Genomic DNA, 22,490 nt, shown 5'->3' with positions numbered 1-22,490 from the left:
TATATCAGCTAATTAATCGTGTCAAAACTTTTCAGTTAAAGAAAGAGCTCCTAAGAGAACCGTTTGGCAAAACGAGAAAACCAACTCGGACGGTCTCAATAATTACTTCAGGACCTTTAACTGGTCACTTTGCTTCCTCGATAGTGACGTTGACGCCAGCACTGATATGATCACAAGTTTAATTCTCCTGGGATTGAGAACTTTTATACCAAACAGGGTTAAAAGTATCAGACCCAAGGAAAACGCTTGGTTTGATGCGAGCTGTAAAGAGGTTATTAGGGCCAAAGAGGTTAGTTTCCGTTGCTATGAAGCCAACCGTACTGAGGAAAGCCGGAAAAAGAAACAAGCCAGGAAAGCCTGCAACGCCCATATTCGACGGACCAAATTTTTGCATGATCAAAATTTACGGCAAAAAATACTGCAATATCCTAAAGGCAGTAAACATTTTTGTTCATTTGTAAAAAACATGAGGAATTCTTCCACTTCTTCGGTTCCTACGCTCGTTGTTAATGACACTCTTTTTGTTAGCTCTTTAGAGAAAGCTAATCTCTTTGCTGGGCAGTTCGCCACCAATTCTACGCTTCCAGTGAGTGTTATGACTCCGCCTGTACTTGAGCGAGTTAGTGATTCTATGAGGCCAATCTTTTTTCGCACTCGTAATGTGGCAAGAGTCCTGAGAGATCTAAACACACATAAATCCGCTGGTCCGGATGGTATCCCCGCTACTGTTTTTAAGAGGTGTTCTTCATCGCTGGCAAAAACACTTCGTAAGCTTTTTCGTCTGTCTTACTCCTCAGGTCTCGTTCCAAGCGGATGAAAAACGGCATTTTTCTCATTCTTCGCATCTTCCTCACCCTCTAACAACCGACCGATTGCACTTACGAACCTTCCTTCCAAGGTCATGGAAACGTTGATTAATTATCAGCTCAAGAAATATCTTGAAGATCGAAAGCTTCTTAATGACCGGTAATACGGCTTTCGTAGCAATAGGTCCACGGGTAAAATCATGGTTCATCTCAACGTACAGTGGAGCAAATCTTTACATCGTTATGAAGGAAGTAAGATTATTGCACTTGATATTTCAAAAGAATTTGATAGGGTTTGGCATCAGGCTCTCTTATCGAAAATACGTGCTTTCGGTTTTCATGAATCCCTGTTTCATTGGATAAGTAATTACCTTTCGGATCGTTCAATACAAGTAGTATTTCATATATTCAAGTCTGAAAGCTATAAAATAAATGCTGGTGTTCCCCAGGGCTCTGTTTTATCTCTAACACTCTTTCTCATTTTTATAAATGATCTTCTGTCTGCAACATCTTATCCAAACATTGTTTCACTGACGATAGTACTCTTAGATTTTCATACTCGTTCTTCTTCGGATGTGGAACTGCAACGACAAAATATAAGCTCACTAAACTCCGACCTAAACACCATTGTTCAATATGGACTAAAAAACCGCGTGGAATTTAATGCTTAGAAAACGCAATGTTGTCTTGTAGCGTTAAAGCGAGATATACCCCTATTGCCATTATCCATGGATGGTACTTGCATCAATGAGTTGAACACCTCGATATTCTGGGTATATGTGTCACCAACCATATCTTGTAGAATGATCATATACGCGATGTCGCCAAAAATGCCGCAAGGTGTTTGGGTTTCCTTAGGCGATGCATGAAATGTTTCACATTTTCTCATCTGGCTGTTATCTACAAGACTTACATACGTGAAATTCTTGAGTTTAACTCCTATCTCTTGGCTGGTGCTCCTGCAACGTACCTAAGCCTCTTGGATAGTATTGAACGTAGAGCATTTAAATTGATAGATGATAATATCATCCTTAGTTCATTTACTTCGCTTGAACATCATCGTAAGGTCTCTTGTTTGACCCTTTTTTACCGTTATTTTAACGGCTAAGGCTCTAGTGAAATAGCCAGTTGCATTCCTTCCCTTAAAAAGTTCAACCGTAATACTCGCGCTTCTGGGAATGCTCATCAGTATACCCTCGAGCCCATCTTCGGTCGTACTGTCAAGTACAGAGATTCGTTCTTTAGCCGTACTTCGCGAATGTGGAATGCCTTACCACACTTTGTCTTTCCTAGTCTTTTCAATATTCAGGAATTTAAAACCAATGTGCACCGACATCTCCTTTTAAACCCTCTCTCCTCTGCCTAGTGCTCACACAGTGCCTCTGCATAATAAGAGTAGTAATATCCCCTTGAGTGTGTGTTTATTATAAAAAAAAAAGACAAAGCAACGAAACACACAAAATTCTGCGTTGACATTCAGGCGGTGTTAATTTTGTTGTTATACTTCTAGTTTATTTTATTTTTTTATTGAATCCTGATGCTTTTTAAGAAATAGTCGGATAAAAAAGGATTTTTGAATAAAAAAATAAGGTTGCGCAACAGTCCGTTAAGAACTACGGGGGAGTTACTTACAACTCTCAAAGTTTTCTGTGTACGAGTGCGGTTATCAAGGATGGAGGTAATCTGCGGTCGTAAGCCGAATCCGAACGGCTAATTTCGGGAAGCCCTTTTCATGACAAGAAATACTTTTGGAGAATCCATCAATTCCTACAAAGAGAAAGTACCCGTGAAAAAAAACTTTAGATGGCACAGGCAGTAGTTGAACCCCAGATCTCTGGTATGACAGTCTAACTCCCTTTCCTTAATACTGGTATTACATTATGTACATTATACTGAGTACTAAAATATGATCAGTGTATCCTTAATCAAAGTGCTATTCAGTAATGCAGGAAAGGTAGATTACGACTGGTGACAGAGTTGATCCAAATAAACTTAAAGTAACTTTTAAAAAGTATAAACCACATTAAGTGTTTTTTTTCTTATTTTTCTACTGATTGAAAATATTTCATACATACGAGTATTAGTCTAACAATTATTTAAATTTTTTCAACAGAATTGATTTTGAATGATATTTTGTAAGTAACTAAAGCTAAAAGGCTTCATTTATTGGGATATAAAATTTTATTGAACTACATATTCAAAATCGATTACTTTGTTTTACCATTGAATCGGTGATTAATGGCATATTAATTTGAAAGTTTCAAGTTTTTGTTTCTTTTCCATTACCTGAATACCAATAAACTGTTCGTAAATCAGATATTCTTATTAGAAAACCGTTTATGACTTTCAAATGAGAAATTCCATTTACACTTCCATATCCTGAGATAAATTCTTTAATTCTCATTAACAGTATCACGTTGACTTGAAATTGATTTTCATTTGAACTTTTATTAAGTAAATTAAACAATTTTTCTTGAGAAAAACCAAAATCAAAAAAATTGTATTTCTTCAGTAGTTGGAATTTTACTTTTTGTTTTGGTTTTCCCGGGAACAGAAAGTTATACCAAAGATTATAATCTGAATGCAATTAGTTTGAAGTAAAATCATGTTACAAATTCTATTTAATCCATCTAATAGTTTCGAATCCTTAAAATAATATCAACTTTTCATTTAAACAGAACTATGTACTTCCTAGAATTCAAACTTTATACATAGGTATGTAAGGTATGCGCTTTGAAATCTTTGGAAACCACTATAAATTCGATATTTGAGCGGGTTCTACTTTTGAATTACTAAAACTAAAATCTACATTTCATAACTATTATCTAGTACCTTAGCTTTTTATACAACTTCACGATAACATCCAATTTGAAACTTATGATTAAATTTATAAAAATGCAGTCCTTTTCAAAATAGCTTTCGCAACGAAAATAAAACAAAAAACCACTGAGAAATCATTCCAATTCCACTATAAATACTATCCATTGCCCAGTCTATTTCAGCCTTGGACGAAATCCTTAATTTTATAGGATAACGAAAGGCAACAACAAAATAAAACAAAAATTGGAAAAACATTCCTTCAGCGCCAAAATGATTATAATATACAAACTCTCTCACGGCAAACCAAAAAAAAAGAGAAAAAAACTGAGTAACCAAAATATTTTCCATCAGACTTGCAAACCAAAATCGATTGACCTAGTTTTTGAAGGCTGCTTTATGACGAATAGATCCGTATATACTGAACATCAGCCATCTTTGTTCTATCCAAAGAACGTTAACCTCAAAAATTGCACGAAAAAAATAAAAAAAAAAATGAATAATAAAAGTAGAAAGTGACCACCATCACATCAGGTATGTAGGGTAGTGTAGGGCTGGAACTAGTACTCTACTTGGTTTTATATGTAGAAAACTAAATTTTTTGGTTCTAGAGTCTGTATACTTAAAAACTTAAATACTTAAGGCCAGTGGTATCTTCCATTAATGGGTGTAGAATGGATTTTTTGTTATTTTCTCTTTAAGTAAGTTGAGCTGAGTGTGAGTGCAAGTGTGAGTGTGTTGTCAGGCTGTCGGCCACATATATTCTGTACAAAAAAGGTATGGAGTTCGTAAATTTAATCGTTGCCAAACCAAAGTCATTTACTCGCCCACTGAGTGCCGATGTGCGAACACTCTTGCTTCATATATCCATGCCTTGCGAATTCTTTGTCCTTTTGCACATAAACCGAAAAACCAGGATCCCTATCAAATTCCTTTAACCGTCATCGATTTTGTGTCAAAAAAGACGAACGATTGCAGCGACATCAGCAGTAGCAGTAGCAGTAGAACAGACCCAGCCAGCTAGCGCTTCCGAGTTAAACCCACCGTGCTTCCAATGGACTTAAGAAGAATAATGAATGGTGGTTTGGAAGGACATAGAATGGCGAGTATCTCCCATTTTACAGGATACATCTTCTTGGTCGAGCAACAAAAAAGGAAATATTTCGATAGTCCTCATACTATGTAGGTACTTCTTCCTAGGTATACCTAGTGCTCTGCTTTAACTCCTTTTGGTTGTTGTGATGGGGATTGGGATTCTTTTCCAGTAGAATCCTTTTATCCAAAGGACCACGAACAACGACAACAACAATGACGGCCACGGTGCCGTTGGCGAGACGTTGGTGAGACGTTGGTGGTGACGGCGGCAACTGCGATGACGACAACGGTAGCGATGATGATGCAATTGCGATAAGGTGCATCCTTTTTTGCATTGCTCAAGCTTAAGGATGCACCAACAACCACACTTTCTTACACACATACACTTATAGCCATTCATGATCCGAAATAAAATGAAGCAATTTTTTGTCCTTTTCGTTGGTGGCAGCAGCGATTCTTTTCTATTTATCAAGCTATTGTCTGTTTGCTATATCACAGGATGTTTACGCCAATTTTGTTCTATTGTTGCCAGGACACTCCAAGCTTAACTCTTATATTCTCTGTTATCTGGTTCTGGAGTTTTTGGATGAATAGTAGAGAGGGTGGGTACTTTTATTCCTTTCGGTCATTTTAATCAATAAGTGTGTGCGAAAACGAATATATATAAACATACATAGATGGACGAGTATGTTCTTTAAATTTATTCTCTATGTATGTCTCTAGGTTGTTTTGTCGGTTAAAAATGCTCGAAATTCCTTTGCAGTGCTCATTTATATGTGTGAAGGAGTGCAGCAGCAGTAGCAATTTAGTTTAGCAACAGCTACAAATACAACTACAACAACAGCACCTTGCATTTCTATATGTGCATTAGACAAACACACACTGGCATTCTTTAGAAAAATAATTGTCGCCATGAATTGCATTCCTCATTTTGATGGCAGAGATAGAAAGTTTAATGTGGAATGCCTTCTGCTTCCTTACATAATGCTCCGGTTCAACACATAATGTACATACATATACGTGTCTATAAAACACATTATACATACATCCATAGACATATGTATATGCATGCAATTGAGGTTGGGGGTGGTTGAAGATATAGAGTTTATCTAAGAGAATGCACATATGCACATTGCACACACAACAATAAACGCTGAAGAAGCCATCAGCCAGGGTGCAAATGAAAGGACGATTTAGTTGCTTGCAATTCCTTCGTCCATACATATATATGTATATCTTATATATACATACATACGATCGTATAGTTGTCGTCATCGTCACAAGGATTATGCGGCAAGTGTGTGGTGCATGGAATGGTGTGGTCTCTCTATGTATTGTGTGGGTGTAATCAGCATGTATGCAGCAGTAGTAGCAGCAGCAGAATCAGAATCAGTAGAGATTTTGTTCTAAAAATGAATCCTTTGTTCGAGCACTTTTGGTGGTTTTAGTGTTTTTAATTGTTCGTTTGCTGAGATTGAATAGTTTTCGGCAGCCAGTTTTGTGTGTCCTTGGATCTTGGAATTGCTTTTTTGTTCTTCTCTTTTTTTTCACTTCACTTCTCTTTTCTTTATTTTTATTTTTTTTTTTTGGGAAAACGAGGAAGATTTGTTCATTTTCTGATTTTAAGTAAATTAGTCAAAACGAGGGTGGGTGGTTTGGTTGCGGTAGAGAAATGATTTAAGTTTCAAGGTTTTGGTAAAAGAGGCATTTAAGATTCAAGGAGGAAATTATAAAGTTTTTCCATTATTTGAAGAGCTATTCGAATAATGAACATCATTTAAAAATTTAAAGTTATTATAATTTCAACAAGGTTAGGGTAATATTCTATAAACGGGTATTCTATTTATTTTTAAAGCTGTTTTTCTTGTGTAGAAGTTTAATTGAGACAAATAATTTAATAGATTCGTAAGCTTTTTCACTACATATGTGACAGTTGGGGTTAATTCTAATGAAGAAAAAGTATTTGTACAATCCATTAGATTTGGATTTGTCATATTTTTCAAGATGTGATACATAAAAACTTAATGACATAGTATAAAAAAGATGTTAGGCTATCCTCTTCCACCTTTTAAACTCAACACACCACAAAGCAAATTGAAAATATCACTTTATTTTGACACAATTAAAGTTATATCTAGTCTTAAGGTTAATACACAACAAATAGAAATATTTTGTAATTGTAAAAATGCAATATTTTTAAATGTCCCACATTTTGTTTTAAGTATGTATTACCACAACAAAAACCTCATTAATACATTAATTTGTACAAATTGCGAAAAAAATGTCAAAAACTTGTTCAAATACTCAGCACACTTTCAAAAAGTGTCATTAACGCTATGAAAAAGTCGTTACTTTTAGTTTGTTGGGAATGTAAGTGTGTAAAATACCACATAAAGTACCCACATTGCTATGTCCTGCCAAATGGCGAGTTCCAGTTAAATTATAGTTACATAATCGAAAAACAACAACAAAACAACCATAATTATTTCCGCTTGTCGCGAATTTTTAATTGCTTCACAACCATCGGCCTTTAAAATAGTTCTACCTACATATTATAACATTTTATACATACATACATACATATGTATGTATTATACAATTTATAGTACGTCAGCAATGTTAAAAACAAAACGATGAAAATTTGTAGTAATTATGTATTATTATTATTTATGTAATCATAAATTAATTCGACTGATTGATTTTGGAATGTTGAAACTTGTCATTGGAATTTACATCGGGTCTGTATGACTATATACATATATGTCGGTATATATAAATTTATAAAATTTTAACATAAATATTTGCAAATGCCGCAATTTCAAAATGCCATGCAATACCAAGAAATAAATTGCTGATGCAATTTTGTTGAATTATATAATAAGGATATTTTTGTTTTGAGTCTGCGGATGTGGGTTACGAAAAAAGAAGTGAGTGTCAGGGTTTACGTGGGCGGTAGTACAATTAGTATAATTATGTATACGTCATAAAAAGGGCGAAAAATATTTGTTCAGAGTTTTGATGTCAAAACATGTCAAATATAAATAAACGCATGTAATAATTCTTTAAAATAAAAAGTTACCATCAACACCTAATATAGAATAATATGAGGAAGGATTACCCTTTAAAAATCTATTAAAAAGTGAGCATACGCCCAAGTGAACTATACTGTTAAATTATTGTTTCTATAGAGAAAAAATGTCCTATGTATACATTACGACAAGGGCAGTTTTTGAGCAACAAAAATAAATTACAGGATGTACTCGTTTTAGGGTAAATCCGTTCGCTGATTGCAAAAGTTGGTGTATTTTTGTAGAATTACAATTTCCATCAAAAATCCTTTTAGATGTTTAGCCTTTTAACCTTAACATTGACAAATTAGCTATAAGCTTGAGATGCATTGGCTAATTCTGTACAATTTGTAGGTTTTGGGAATGTTTTTTGAACTTATAACAATAATAAAACCTTGTGAACATCATTTGCTATTTTTTTCTTTCATATCCTAGTTTATCGAAGAGCCTTTGAGTATTAGTATTTATTTATCTTAAAATATATTCGAAAAATAAAATTGATAAAAAATTTTTCTGTTCCCATGTGACCAAAGAAAACAAAAATTTAAATCATTTTGTAGTGCATAGAGGGCGCTCAACTTGAAAGTAGGCAACCACTACTATGTTGGGTGGGATATCTAAAAAGGGAACACATCACCTCTCGTCATGTATCATTTTGTTCTGATAAGTGTTTAAATTTTTTGTTTTTTACTGAAATGCTGATTTGATGCATTCATTGAATTTGCAATTACATTCCAGTTGTTATGCTAAACAAGTGATAGGCAGTAAATGTTAATTAAAATCGAAATGGAAAACTTTTTTATTTTGCTTTCTGTTTGTGGTTTATGTTATTTATGCGGATTGTTATTTTTTGTCTAGTATTTGTTTGTTTGTATTTTAGTGGTGAATAAACAAATTTTAAATTGAATTTTAATTTATTGGTTAGTAGATTTTTTTTTTTAAATTGTATGTTGGTTATAGCAATAAAAGAGTTGACAAGAAAGGTTTAGTTTAAAATATTTGTCGTTAATTATAGCAAAAGATTTTAAAATGTACACATACAAATTTGTGACCGATTTTATTACTTAAATATTGATTAAAAAAAGGCCGAATGAATAGAGATTTGAAAAAAGTGAACCGGGAAAAGTTTGAACCAACTTTCTACATCAACTTATTTAACTTTTTTTATATTTTTGAACAGTGCAGATTGTATGCTTCTGCACGGAATTTGGTAACTAAAAAGAGGATGGGATGCTACCCACACTGATAACTTCCCATCCCGTCTGTCGATTGGTCTTGCTTAAAAGTTTGTCTATATGTATTTTTACCAAATTTGAGCACTATTTTGTGTAGATTTTATTTTTAAGAAAAAAACGGACTGTTGGATTTTTATATAAAAATTACTGAATATTGAAAACAATATTTTCTCTGAAATAAAATAAGTTTGAAGCCAATATTTTTAATTTTGGAAAAGCTATTTGAGCCGAAAATAATTTTTTACCAAGTTTTAGTAGGTACTGTTTTTTTTTAGAGTTTTATTTTTTTGTAAAAAAACTGTCAATTCGAATTTTTTAAAAATTTTACCAAATGTTAAAAACAATATTTCTTATAAGATAAAATTAGTTTGAATATTTAAAATTTTTAAAAAGATATTTGAGTCGAAAATCAATTTTTACCAACTTTTATAAATTTTTTTCAGGTTTTTATTTTTTGTAAGAAAACTGTCAATTCGATTTTTCTCAAAATTTGTCATAATGTTGAAAACAATATTTCTTATAAGAAAAAATTAGTAAGAACCTATTATATCAAAGTTTTTAAAAGGTATTTGAGTCGAAAATCATTTTTTACCAACTTTTGTTAATTTTTTTTCGGTTTTTAATTTTTTGTACAAAAACTGTCAAATCGATTTTTTTCAAACTTTAACTGAATGTTGACAACTAGATGTTTTGAAAGATAAAAGTAAATTAAAGCCAATATCTCAAAATTCTGAAAAGATATTTGAGTCGAAAATCAATTTTTACCATCTTTTATACATTTTTTTTTTAAGGTTTTTATTTTTTGTAAAAAAAACTGTCAATTAGATTTTTCTCAAAATTTTATCAGATGTCAAAAACATTCTTCTTCGTTGCACAAAATTGTTTTAGAGATGAAATCATATTTCAGTCGTAAAATTTTGGAGGTGACAAATTTTTTTTTTCAGTTTATAAAAAAAAACGGTTTTGTTGATTTTTTTCAAAAAATACACCTGTTTGGTATCACGTTACAATATATTATATAAAATTTAATTCAAGTCTCTAGCGTTTTTGGTTCGTAAGATATTTAAGGTTAACCAAAATTTGCACCTTTTTTCAAACTGCTATGGTAAAAAAACCACCCACGCAATTTTCTTGAGAGCCCTTTCTTCATCTTTCTGCCTTATTATCTGTATAAAAAAATTTATTTGAAGTCGATATCTCTTCTGGTTCTTGAGCTATGGACGACGAAAAAAACGTCGCGAACGTACGGACGTACAGACGTACAAACGTACGTACACATGCACGCACAGACATCTTTCTAAAAATCTTTTATTTAGACTCTAGGGACCTTGAAACGTCGAGAAATGTCAAAATTTTCAATTTGACAAATCGGACCCATTACAATAACTTCCTATGGGAAGTTAAAAATTATTGAAAAAGGTTTCTATTTATAGTTTCAGGAAAATGACACCAGGAAAGGAAAATATTTGGTTTAAATCGTTGCCTTTAAAGAAGACCTAGAATACGTGTTGCGACAACGATTTTGGCAAATCTTGTAGACCAACAAATTTGTTTTGAAGGCATCCATGTTACATATAGTCAAAAACTAACAGGCCAATGGCTGAAATGGTTACGATATGTTGAGGGAATAGTTTCTTAGATGAAACGCAAAGATGGTTGAAATGGAATCACCCATCAAAATTGGAGACATTTAGCAAAGGACCGATCTAGCTAAGGAAGCCTGCAGATAAAGTAACTGCTTCATCTTGGCATATAGCAAAACAACTTTTCTACAAATTGATTTTCATTATTTACAATATTATCTCGCACAAGCGTTTGCTATCTTGATTTTAATTTATTACGGTTTTTAGTAACTCGATTTAATGTCGAGTACCTTAAATCGTTAAGAAAACATTTAATTAAAACCTACAAAAGTGCAATCGATTTATTTTTCAGTGTAAGTGTGTGTGTGCTTAAGCTGTTTTAGGACACATATTAAAAGAATGATTGTTGTTCAATTATTTAGTGTACCACTACACCGACCACAACGATTACCCGACCCTATGACCTGGACAAATTCTCAAATACCAATTGTTACGACCAACTCAACCCAACCCAATAATCCAACCCCTCTATTTATTTACTGTCGAAATTCGATTCGACGAAATGTAATTGTTTCTCAAATAATTAAGTAAAACATCGTCGTCGGCGTGTCGGTTATACATACCACAAAAACTGCCACGTCGCGCGGTTGAAAGTGAACATAAAATTATGGCCAGCGGCGAAAACAAGAACAAAGACGAAGACGATGACGCCGGCAACGACAAAGACGACAACGACGGTATGTTGCCGGTAATGTTGAGTCAACCAACCCTACTTCCTGACATTCTCTTTCTCATTCGAGACTTTTTGCTCACCTCTTTTAAGCCCCCCTCCCCCTGAATTGTCGAAATAAACGAGCTGCCATGTTAATTGCGTCATAGTCAAGGAAATCCCAGCCCGTGATTGAGCAGTAATGTTGATGGTTATTGGAAAAGTTCAGTTATATTAGGCTGCGTGAATTCTTACCCGATTTGAGTGTGTGTACGTGAGCCAAAGAATAAGAAACTTTTAAACCAACGACGAACGCAAAACAACGACCGGCGACGACGGCAATGGTTAAGGGTGTGCTACCCTTTCAGGAAACTGCACCAGCAGACAAATTAATAGCAAAGTTCGATGGGCTAACACATCAGCAAAGGGGGCAACCAGTATAGAAGCGAGTGATTTCGAGTAATGACTTGGGGTTTAAATTAAACACAGCACTCCCCCATCCTTTTTTACGAGAATATATGAACCTATCTATACAACAATAGATAGATATAGAGTGAAAGCCAGAAAGAAAGAGGGGTATGGGTAAAAAAGGATGCTTGCTTGGAACGACATCACTGGCGTGTCTTAAACATGAATTTATTTGTATGGCAAGAGAATATTACTGAAGGACAAAGTTAACGGAAATTTATGAAGCATTTTCTTAATTGCACTTCCCCGAAGAAATAATTTATTTAAACGACATGCACACCTTTGAGTGTTATAAATGTCTTGGGATCCTTTCGTTTATATAATACACCTTCTCTCTATATTATACCCACATATATTTCTATTTTTAGTGTAGTGTAGTGTAGTCAGGTAAGACATGGTACAGGTAGTATAACTCTATACATTTCTGACATTTTTGCCACTTGGCCTTCGCAACTATCTATACGGTTGATATTTCTTCCTCCACAGGGTGCCTTTCTCTTTGCGCTACAAATATAATTCAACAATAATTCTAAGCAATAATATTCGATATCTCGTATTAATAATTTCCTAAAAAAGTTATTACTTATTACTTATTATTTTTTTGTCTAATCGAAGGTTAAAATTTATTTTCTGATTTGACCTATAAAATATATTTCTGTCAAATATATTTTTCAAAAAAATGCATTTTAGCTTAACTGAAACACCCTTTATTGCCCAGCTGCAAGGCGGCCATAAGTTGTGAGCAAAATAGTTACACGGCTTTTGGAGAGTTCTTGTGCCATTGCGTCTCTGTACAGTGTTATACCTACGCTTCGCTTCTTCTTCGAAACTACCGGAAGGAAGATAGTGAGCCGGTAATGGTACGTTTGGTGTGTTGCTTCCAAGTGACATATTAATTATAACACAGTTAAATTTGCAAGAGTGCTGTATCCTAATTTTGATTTCTTGGGGACACGAAGTCGAGGCCAGAAAGAAAGGTTAAAACAAAACAATTTAAGAAAAAAAAGGAAAAACAGACGTAAAAAATTCGGGAATCGAATTAAAATTAAAACAAAAATGTCTTTTAAAACTTGTCCGAATTTTCTGTCTCAGGGAAGAGAAAGTTTTGAAGCATCTTTTTTTTATTTCTACACTTGTGGAGCTTACTCGCACCATCATCAAGAGTCTTCCTTGTAAAAAGTCCTTTAAATTTTTTTTTTTTGTCCTTTACTGATGGAGAAGAAAGAAATTGAAGGGTACAGCAGAGTGAGTTTGGCGACTTCTTCTCCACGACAACGAAGACGTCGACGACGACGTTATCCTGATGCTATTATTCGAACACTTGAGATGGTAAGCAGTCGAAAAAGTTTTCTCCTGGAAGGAGGGAGGCAAGGTGGTAGAATTAAGGGTGAACACCAAGCATAAATATACATAGATGGCGGTAGGAGTATCGTTGACGAAGAATGTTCTTCATCATATACAAAAAAGTATAGAACTTATGAAAAGTTTTTCGCTGAAAATTTGTTTGCTCCTTCGGCTTCGATTCGCTTTCGCGTCAAAGTCAATGCACAAGCGTCTTCGTCGTATTCGAGTCGTCTTTTTTTGACGGGGTTTCCCTTCAAATTTCCTTCGGTTTTTCCAATTTTTTTTTCTATCTATTTTTCTTATCAAACCATTATCACTAGTTTCCTTGGTATGAAATGAAAATGACTATGAATATGTAGTCAAAACTTGTTGTTTTTTGTAGTTTATTTTTTAAACTTTTTTTTGTGTTGTTGTATGTAAGTAACTATCCCGTTTTCATTGAGTTTTGCCTTTTTAAGAGTTAAGTAGTTTAAGTTTGTTTTGTAATTTGATATGCATAAGAGTTGTTTTATAAGGATGACACTGGCAGAGCTAAGCGAATTTTTACAACAAGTGATCTGGAAATAGATTTGAAAGACAAAACGGAAGAGTTTAAAGTTTATTTGAATTTGAATTTTATTTTATTTCGAAAATTCGTAGGGAATTGTTTTTTTTTATTTATATACTATTTAACTTGGGGCTTTAACTTAAATTTCTATGTAAATAAAGTTTTGTTTTTGAAATCCGACACAAATTTTATTTCTTGATAAAGTTAATTTAAGTAAAGTTTTCATTTGTTTTTTTTTTTTATTCAAAAATTATAAAATATGTTAAAATAAGTTCAGTGATATGAATTTTTAGTAAAGGACTTATAAAACCTTTGTTCAAATACCTCTTAATTTTGCGTTCTTTATTCAAGAAGTGAATTTTATTATATTTTTAGAACTATAAAATTAATGTTTTAAAGTCAGAAAAAAATAAGTAGTGTTTCAATGGTATTAGAAAAGAAGTTTATCTACATTTGTATTTAATTCGAATCCAATAGTTTTTTCCCAGTTTTTTAAAATATTTTTATCCGAAATAAGAATTTCTTTAAAATCGAACTATGTACATTATTAAAAAAAAATTGTCAAGAACTAATTATTCTAATTTACCGTACCCCAAGATGTTTAAGTCAAATATTTCTTGAATGCAAAACAAAATAACAATCTTGAATATTATTTTTTATGAAAAGGGTTTTTCCGATTTTCTTTAAGAATTTTGTTTTGAGATTTGTAATTTAACAGAACATGTTTAATCTTCATTCATTCATTCATCATTGATTCTCAAGTATTTGAAGGCATAGAATAATCACCACAACTAATACCCATAAATTAAAAAGCAATTACGTACATATTCAGGTAGATAAATTTAGGGAAAGATATAAATTTTAGTCTTTGCACGGTCTCACACTGTCACATTAAAATCTTTATTTATAGAGTTCTCCAATCGGAGGTGACACTGCCTCTGCTATGTATTAAGAGGTAGGTTCAAGAACCTTTCCATACTTCAAACAACCCCACCGCCTTTTCCCTTAAATATAATATAATCGCAAAATTTAAACTGCGAACATTTATATTTATTGCAGTTGGTTTTGTGAAAAACAATACGCAATTGTTAACGCACCCTAATTGCTCCACAAAACAAACCCTTAGGTTTCACACTCTAACTTTATAGTATACTCCAGTTTGTATTTTGGAACAATCAAAATAAAAAATAAAACAAGCATTAAAACAAAAGAAAAACGATTCGACTTAAATGCTTACCGAAGTATAGCGTAATGAATAGGAAAAGTTTTTTTTTTTTAAACATCCACAATTGGTATTTCAAGCAACCTCACAGAAAGTGGTTTCGAAAAACGTCGTTGTTGTTTTCAACCTAAGTAATTCAGTTTAATTTACGGTCGAAGCGTTAATGCGACTTTTTTGTATGTGTTCGGGTGTGTGTATATGTGTCTATCTTCTATTGTCTACACTTCTATATAAAGTTTAACTGTCAAATCTGTTAAAACAGGCATTTTCACTCCCAAAAGGTTTTTCGAAACTTTCGATTTACATTAATTAAAAAACAAAAATAAGAAAAACGTGAACAAAAAACTGTAATTCCAAAATGTCTGGCATTGATTTCAATCCGTGTGAACGTTTGCTGTTATAATGTGAAGGGTTTGCTTGAAGTATATCTCTTTTCTTTTGGACACACTCCGACGAAGCAACAAATCAGTTTCTAACTTTTTGGGGGCACCATATACACCACGAACATTTGCACCAGAAACGATTTACCACCAAAAAGTATACCATACTTTAGCCTCTTCCCTTTCCCATCTCAGATCACTTGATCGTCCTTTCAAGATTTGTCTTGTTTTTATTTTACATCCTGAAAAAGATGAAGGGTAGATGCGAACGGGTGTTGCGTTGAAGGCAAAGCAAAGTCAAGCTGGCAGGCAGGCAGACTGAGAAGCAGGACCTCTGTGATTTATAACCAAACACTTTTCGCAAATTTTTCGTTCGTCCTGAATGGAGCAGGAGGGGATGTTTGTTGAAATTTTAGTAATATTCACATTGAAAGTTTGTACTTAGGGTGCAAATCGACCATCTGGGCCAGCTATAGGAGTATAGAGAGAATCAACGAAGGGAAAACAAGTATGAAAGTTGAAAATCTCAGCTACTCTTGTTGGCAGTAATGAAGTTGCAAGCGTTGCTAAAATCTGAAGTCAAGTGGTTTTAGTGTTTTCGACTTAAGGCAGTGGCAGCGGTTAAGGTTACCATCAGAGCAGGTCTTACACACAGCTCTGGTGTAGTTTCATGTTCATACATATAGATACTGCAAACAGATACAAACGTATACACCACCTACTCACTGATGGAAAAATAATGACTTTTAGGTTTATGGTTGTTTTTGTTTTTTGTAATATTTTTATTTTGGCCAAATTTTCATATTTTATGTATCCGATCTGGAGGACTTACTTTGCAAACATGTGGAGTGTATTTGAGTGTGTGTATGTGTTGTAATACCTTGATTTTGATTTTAAAGTTACAATGCAAATAGTTTCGGAACAATATTTTCCTCCCAACAAAATGATATTGACAATTAAATTAATGCAAATTGACACTAAAAGGTGAATGAATGTAGATTAATCAAAAAAGTTTATCTTACCTGCAAAATAGGCCAACATGGCTGTAAGGACGACTGCTAATAATATTAAGGCGATACTCAAACATTTCCAGGAACATCTGTGCTGGCACCGTTTATCTATGTGAAACCTGAAAAACGAAAAAGAATACAATTGTAATTTCTTATTTTAAAGTAAAATTTATAGTTTTTAAATCACTATTTTTATTGTGTTTTTCAAATAAGTTAAAATACTATGCAAAATCTGAAGATTAAAAATTACGTTGAACTAATAACAGTGGCGTGTTAAATATATTTTTACACTAGTTAACTGATGAGTGAAAGTAAGAATGCCGGAACGAAACGCCAGAATTCTTATTTTTGAGGGACTTTAAAAACATGAAGTGAAGACGTTTTGAATTTAAATTTTTTTTTCAATTATCAGTTTATCTTGTTGAAAGTTCACTGCGGCGTATGTGTAACATTTTTTTCAGGATAATTGGAATGATTTGTTTACATTCTTTTCTTTTAAGGAATAAGACGTATATGTTTTAAAAATAAAGACTTAAATACATTACTTATCAGGAAAGAACCAATATTCAAACGAAACATTGGACTTTGATTTTTTTGAAGAAATAAACTTCAAATATAATTTTTCTTAACTTTATAATCTTTGTATGAAAATTAATAAAACTGAATTCAACACCTTTATTCGGTCATGATATATTTTATTATGGAATCAACTTCTGACACTTTTTAGTTGTTTATTTTGTAATACGATTTTTTAAAAACTTTCACTTACTATCGAGAACGTTAAGGTCGTAGTACACAATTGTTACATTATCTTCAAACTTTAGTGCATATATTCGAACAAGAATCATTCTACTTGCTTTTTTTAATTCAAAAATTCAAACAATTAAGTATTTTAAAATGTAGTTTAAGTCAAGAGCTTGGCTGATTGTACGTGTATACGTGTTGCTTTTGCTTTTAAGTTCCTCTAAGAAAAAACTAAATTTTTGTAAAAGTACTTTCCAGCTCGATTTAATATATTTACAAAATATATTTGAAGTCGACATCTTCGTTCGCTTATGAAATAGGAAAAGTAGATAAACACACTTGGAACCTGCAACCTCGAAAATCTGGTCGAAAAAAAGTTAAATTTTGGATTAACAATAACTTGAAATGGAATTTGAAAATGTAACCAAAATTCAGGTTTCCTAAAAGTGTCTTAATACAAATAAACTCAAAAAAATGAGTTGAAATAATTTGAATGTATATTTACTGTTAATTAATTCGACATCAGTCCAAAAACAGCTTATTTGTCCACTTATCGATGGTGAAGTACGATAAAAATCTACATGCGACATGCATACAAAATAAAAAGGGGTGTGATTTCTGTTTTTCACACTTAATTCATGTCGAAAATCTTCATTTCCTTGACTAATTTTTCACTTCAAGAGCAGCAAAAGATTTGTCTTATCCTCTCCTATAAGAGTATCATCACCAACATCTCCACATCTATGACCAGCCCACGTTTAACCAAAAAAAGGAGCTTACACACCTCACTCACTCGAGCAATTTCAATTCCAAAGCATCACTAAATATGCATCACACGTCCTTTGATTTTTTATTTGAAATGAAAAACCATTTTTCTTTTTACATTTATACTTTAAGGTACACTCATATGCCACCCCTTGTCGTGCCACGCCAGCCACGCTGTACCGTACCATACCATGCAAATGAAAAGCAACGTGCGTTCAAAAGGATCCTTCAGGGCAAGCAAAAAAAAAATATTCTTAAATGAGAAAAAAAAGTATGTATATATATATGTACATATAAAGCCATTAAGGTGTATAAAAATTTGAATAATCTTTCGTTCAATGGGTGGAGCTATCAACCGAATCCCCCATCATGTTCACAATTAGAGAGGACGACGAAAACGACTACGACGATGACGACGCCGATGACGACGTGTCGTCGTCGACGATGACTATGAAGTTGATGAGGATCCTTCTTTACAACGAATTATGCTTGCCTGATGCCAATTCCATATGAATAATATAAGCATTTCATAGAAAACACTTCGAACGATCTCCAAGCTCGCACCTCATTACCACGTGATACTGGCTTCTTCAAAAACCCCACATATAGTAACCCTACAAAATGGATACATGAGAACAGCCAGCCCTAGCCAGCGAGCTAGTCATCCAGCTTCAGCATCCAAAAGTAACATATAATAGCCAATTTCCCACGTCACGAAAAGGTGTCATTAGGGACGACTGCAAAAGCATAGCAAAAATACAAGAAGATTTAAATATAAAGAAATGTTCAACGGTATAGATAAAGGTCTCTATACCTTAAGGTAGAAACACAAAATAAAGGTAAGTATGTTTCTATGTGTTTTTTTAAATTGGGTACACACCACGGAAAAATATCTAAAGACGAATGAATTCAAATGAAATCTTTTTGTAGATAACCACGGCTGTATTTTAGGAAAATAAGTCTCCTGTAGTGACATTTATATTTCATTGACGTTCTAGGAATATTTTTTTTTAAATATTTGAACACTAAAATTCTTAAAAAACGCAGAAACTCATGGTTTTCAAAAAATTAGCAAAACCGATAACTATAAAATTTGTATTCAAAACCCTTAATAATGAAAACTTGAGCTGTTGTTAGAAGTTAGTGATATGAAGAATCCAAACCGTGTGTGTCACTTAGTACTGTAGGCCACAGTGTTGATCAAAAACTGAGTTTTATATTCTTCGTCAATCATAAAAATTAAGCATACCACTTTACACCATATTTTGCATAAAGATTTAGGTCTTAAGGCCTTAAAAGTTTGTTTAAAACAAGAGCTGAAGTCAGTCAACTAACAGCAACATTGTATTTCCGCTAAATGTGTCTTTCAAATGAATTTTGATCAAAACATTATTTTCGGTGATCAGCAAACAATTTTACTTGGCAAGCTACTTTAGTAATCCTAAATATCCTACTTGGGGCTAGGAAAATACAACACGATACTGTAATGCAGAGAGAGATTTTTGAGCTAGTGGTGGTGTGATTGTACTTTCTTAAAAAAATAAATTAGGTGGCACAATAGTCCATACAAAACTAAGGCCTAGTGACTTACAACTCTAAACCATACCTGTGTGTGAGTCATTTCAAGAAAGAAGAGAACCTACAGTTTTTGTGCCGAAATTAAACGAACAATTTTATAAAGCACTTAAGAATTGTCAATTTCTCGCAAGGAGCAGGAACCGCGTACAAAAAAACTTGAAAAAAATGAGGCTGAGAAATGAGAAGAAACGGGCAAATTGGTCTCTTTTCTCATATTGCAATCCAGAATTATTTTGGAAATACATACATAAATACGGACTCATATACCGAACTGGAAATTAGTCTAATATTCTTTTCAGAAAACTTTTTGGTCGAAAAGTTATTTTTGAAAATTATCCATGATTGATATAAAGATCCTTACTTAAGATCTTGAAGTTCAATAGTTATTTGTGCAAATTTTGTTTAAGAACACCTAGAACCTTTTGCAATTACCTCCAGTTGTTTGGTTTTTGAGTTAAGCCTTTTTCAACCTTTTGTTCGTATACTTATTCTCAAACCTCAAATGGGGCCTTTTCTTAAATAATAAATACGTCCTTGAATAAAGTTCTTTATCCAACAAGAACAACTTCGATAGTACCTATAGATGGTTGCAAGAACAACTTGACATAGTGTTTTTGCGCCCACGCGTATCACGATTTTTGCAGCGACTCCAAAAAGTAATCCAACCAAAGAAACACGCCACTCAGGCGCGCTATAGTATAATGTAATGTATAATCCTCATCACAACACACATACATATATACAAAGACCTACGGAAAACGAATACAGCTCCCGACCCAGCATCGAATTCAAAAATGGAAATTAGAAGTATTCTGATGGAAAAAGAAAATATAAAAAAAGGAAGAAAATAATGCGCCAAATACCGCCATCAATGGGCTTATATAAGTATAGAAGTAGAGAAGGTACATAGGTACATCTCGCCTTCTGCAACAACTACTGGAACTTTCAAGGAATAAAAAAGATCTATGGAATTATTTGTTCGTCTTGTCTGGCTTAAGACTACTTGGTGGTAGATATAGGTACATTGCTGCTGTATGATGCTGTTGCTGTACGAGTATCACTGCCACTGCATGGGTGTTGCCTGCTGTTGCAGATGCCCTGCTTTTTGTCTTTTTGTTGTTTTTTGTAAACGTTATAAAAGGGATAGAGGTGTGATTTGTTGCAACTAAGCTGGTAAGATCCTCGAAAAATAAACAAACCAACAAAAAAAAATTAAAGTACGAATAAGGAAAACTCATGATTTGTACTTTGCGTGGGTTAGCGTTTTAAGTGGCCACGAAAAGCAAGACTATTGCTTACCACAACTGAAAGATTAATGTAGCTTCTTTACAAACACACATATACATTGCATAGCATGTACTTTTGAGTAATTTATGAATTTGTATAAGCCATTTGATAACGATTAATGTGGGATCTTAAGACACTTATGTTTTGAACATGGGATTGGCTATTTTTATGGGGAGAATTATCCCAAAGATGATGGACAGACAAATTTGAGGGATCTTCTGTATTTGAGAAAACAAGCCTACACAATTTTATATCCTCTTGATTTGTATACCACTGTAGTATCCGGATTTACATATTCAATAAGGGAACATTTGCCAGCTTTATATTTGGAGAAGCACAACGTTAATTTATTTGCAGATTTAAACAACCAATTCAAGATTATCTCTTGAATGGGAAAAAGTATATGAACTTATGGCACTTTAAGTATAGTCTTGCAGACATGTTAGACGCCTCTAGATATGTAATTTGGTCTTCAATAAGCTATAAATGGATTTTTGTTAGTGATATTTACATCAAAAAATCGTCAAAATTATTATTTTTCTATACAAGGAAAATAAAACATTAATAACAAAAACTGCATGTTTTATTCTTTTAGTTTAAGGTTAGCAAAAAGGTTTTAAGGTTAATTTTCTGGGAACTGTTCTTTGATTTCTCTTTCATTTAGCTAGTTCCTAGTTCTTGGAAAGAAAATCGTTCAATTACAAAAAAATAAAAAAGGGTAGCACTTAAGACACGAGCGCTAGTTCTACTTCTTTTTTTTCAATTACTAATCAGCGTTTTGATTTCTTTAATACCCTTTATAAAATATAAAGATTTTCTAGTTCAATATTCCCTTAAAGTATAGATATACATAAATTAATTTTCTGACGTTTAAAAGTAATGAATATATCTTAAATGCGATAAATTTAGTTTTCTAGGAACATTGTTGACCTTTTAAGTTGCAGAATTACACAACATGACCTTCAAATTTGCATCAAGTAACTACGTGTGTCTAGGGAGGTAGTTCTTAACCTCATGCAGATTTGTAAGTACATAATCCTTAGCAATTTCTTGGAAAATATCCTTTTAACGAATTTATTTCGAGTTCATTCAGCCTTTTAATATGCAAGAAAGTCTTGAGAAATTTTTTTTTTTTTTTAAAGTATGTTTTGAGTATTTTTTAGTGGTATTTTATTTAGTTATTAACTTCAGATTGGAGTCCTGATTTTTTTGAATTGAGATTTACTGGCTTTTGAAAATCACATTTAAGTGAAACGTTATGTTCAAAAACGAGTAAAAACATTGACTTCATTTAACAAATACAAACATCAAAATGTCCAGGAAAGATTTGTTGATGAAAATTAAATTTCTGATAGATTTATGAGTGCAAGTTAAGTCAATGACAATTTCTTATGCCAAATCTATCATTTCACAAATTCATGACAAAAATATTAATCTTGAGGTAAACTTGTCCACCCAATGGATTACAAGTGAAGGTATGAAGGGATTTAACCCATACCACTCGCCAGGAGTACTACCTAAGTAAATAACTACTTATGAAAAGTAAACATTTTATTTAAAGCTAATTCTAATCCTGTTTATTTTTATTCTGCACATATTAACTTGGTATCTTAACTAATTTTCATAAAATGGAACGACATTCAATTCCGAATTATTTTATGTTATGAAAAATAATGATTCTGACACCATGTTCTAATTGTTGACAAAATTTAATTGTTAGTGTTTTTTTTAGAATAAAACCAACACAAATAGATTGACTTTATATTTATCCAAGGCTTAATTCACCTTGCAAAAAATCTTGACTCTTTTTAAACAAAATATAACGATGTATG

The 22,490-nt window shown here is 32.9% G+C and overlaps 1 protein-coding gene across 3 annotated transcripts in view; it reads right to left on the bottom strand.

Annotated features, from left to right (window-relative positions):
* The window catches only part of LOC129945619 (teneurin-a), a 609,733-nt gene that overhangs the window by 133,491 nt on the left and 453,752 nt on the right, over window positions 1-22,490 (bottom strand). For all 3 annotated transcript variants that reach the window (XM_056055457.1, XM_056055458.1, XM_056055459.1), the window contains one exon: window positions 16,297-16,403. In XM_056055457.1, the coding sequence (XP_055911432.1) occupies window positions 16,297-16,403 (107 nt within the window). The remainder of the gene's footprint in view (window positions 1-16,296; window positions 16,404-22,490) is intronic.

Source organism: Eupeodes corollae, chromosome 2 (genome assembly GCF_945859685.1).
Source record: "Eupeodes corollae chromosome 2, idEupCoro1.1, whole genome shotgun sequence".
Taxonomy (NCBI): domain Eukaryota; kingdom Metazoa; phylum Arthropoda; class Insecta; order Diptera; family Syrphidae; genus Eupeodes; species Eupeodes corollae.
This window is presented reverse-complemented; position numbering and strand designations above follow the sequence as displayed.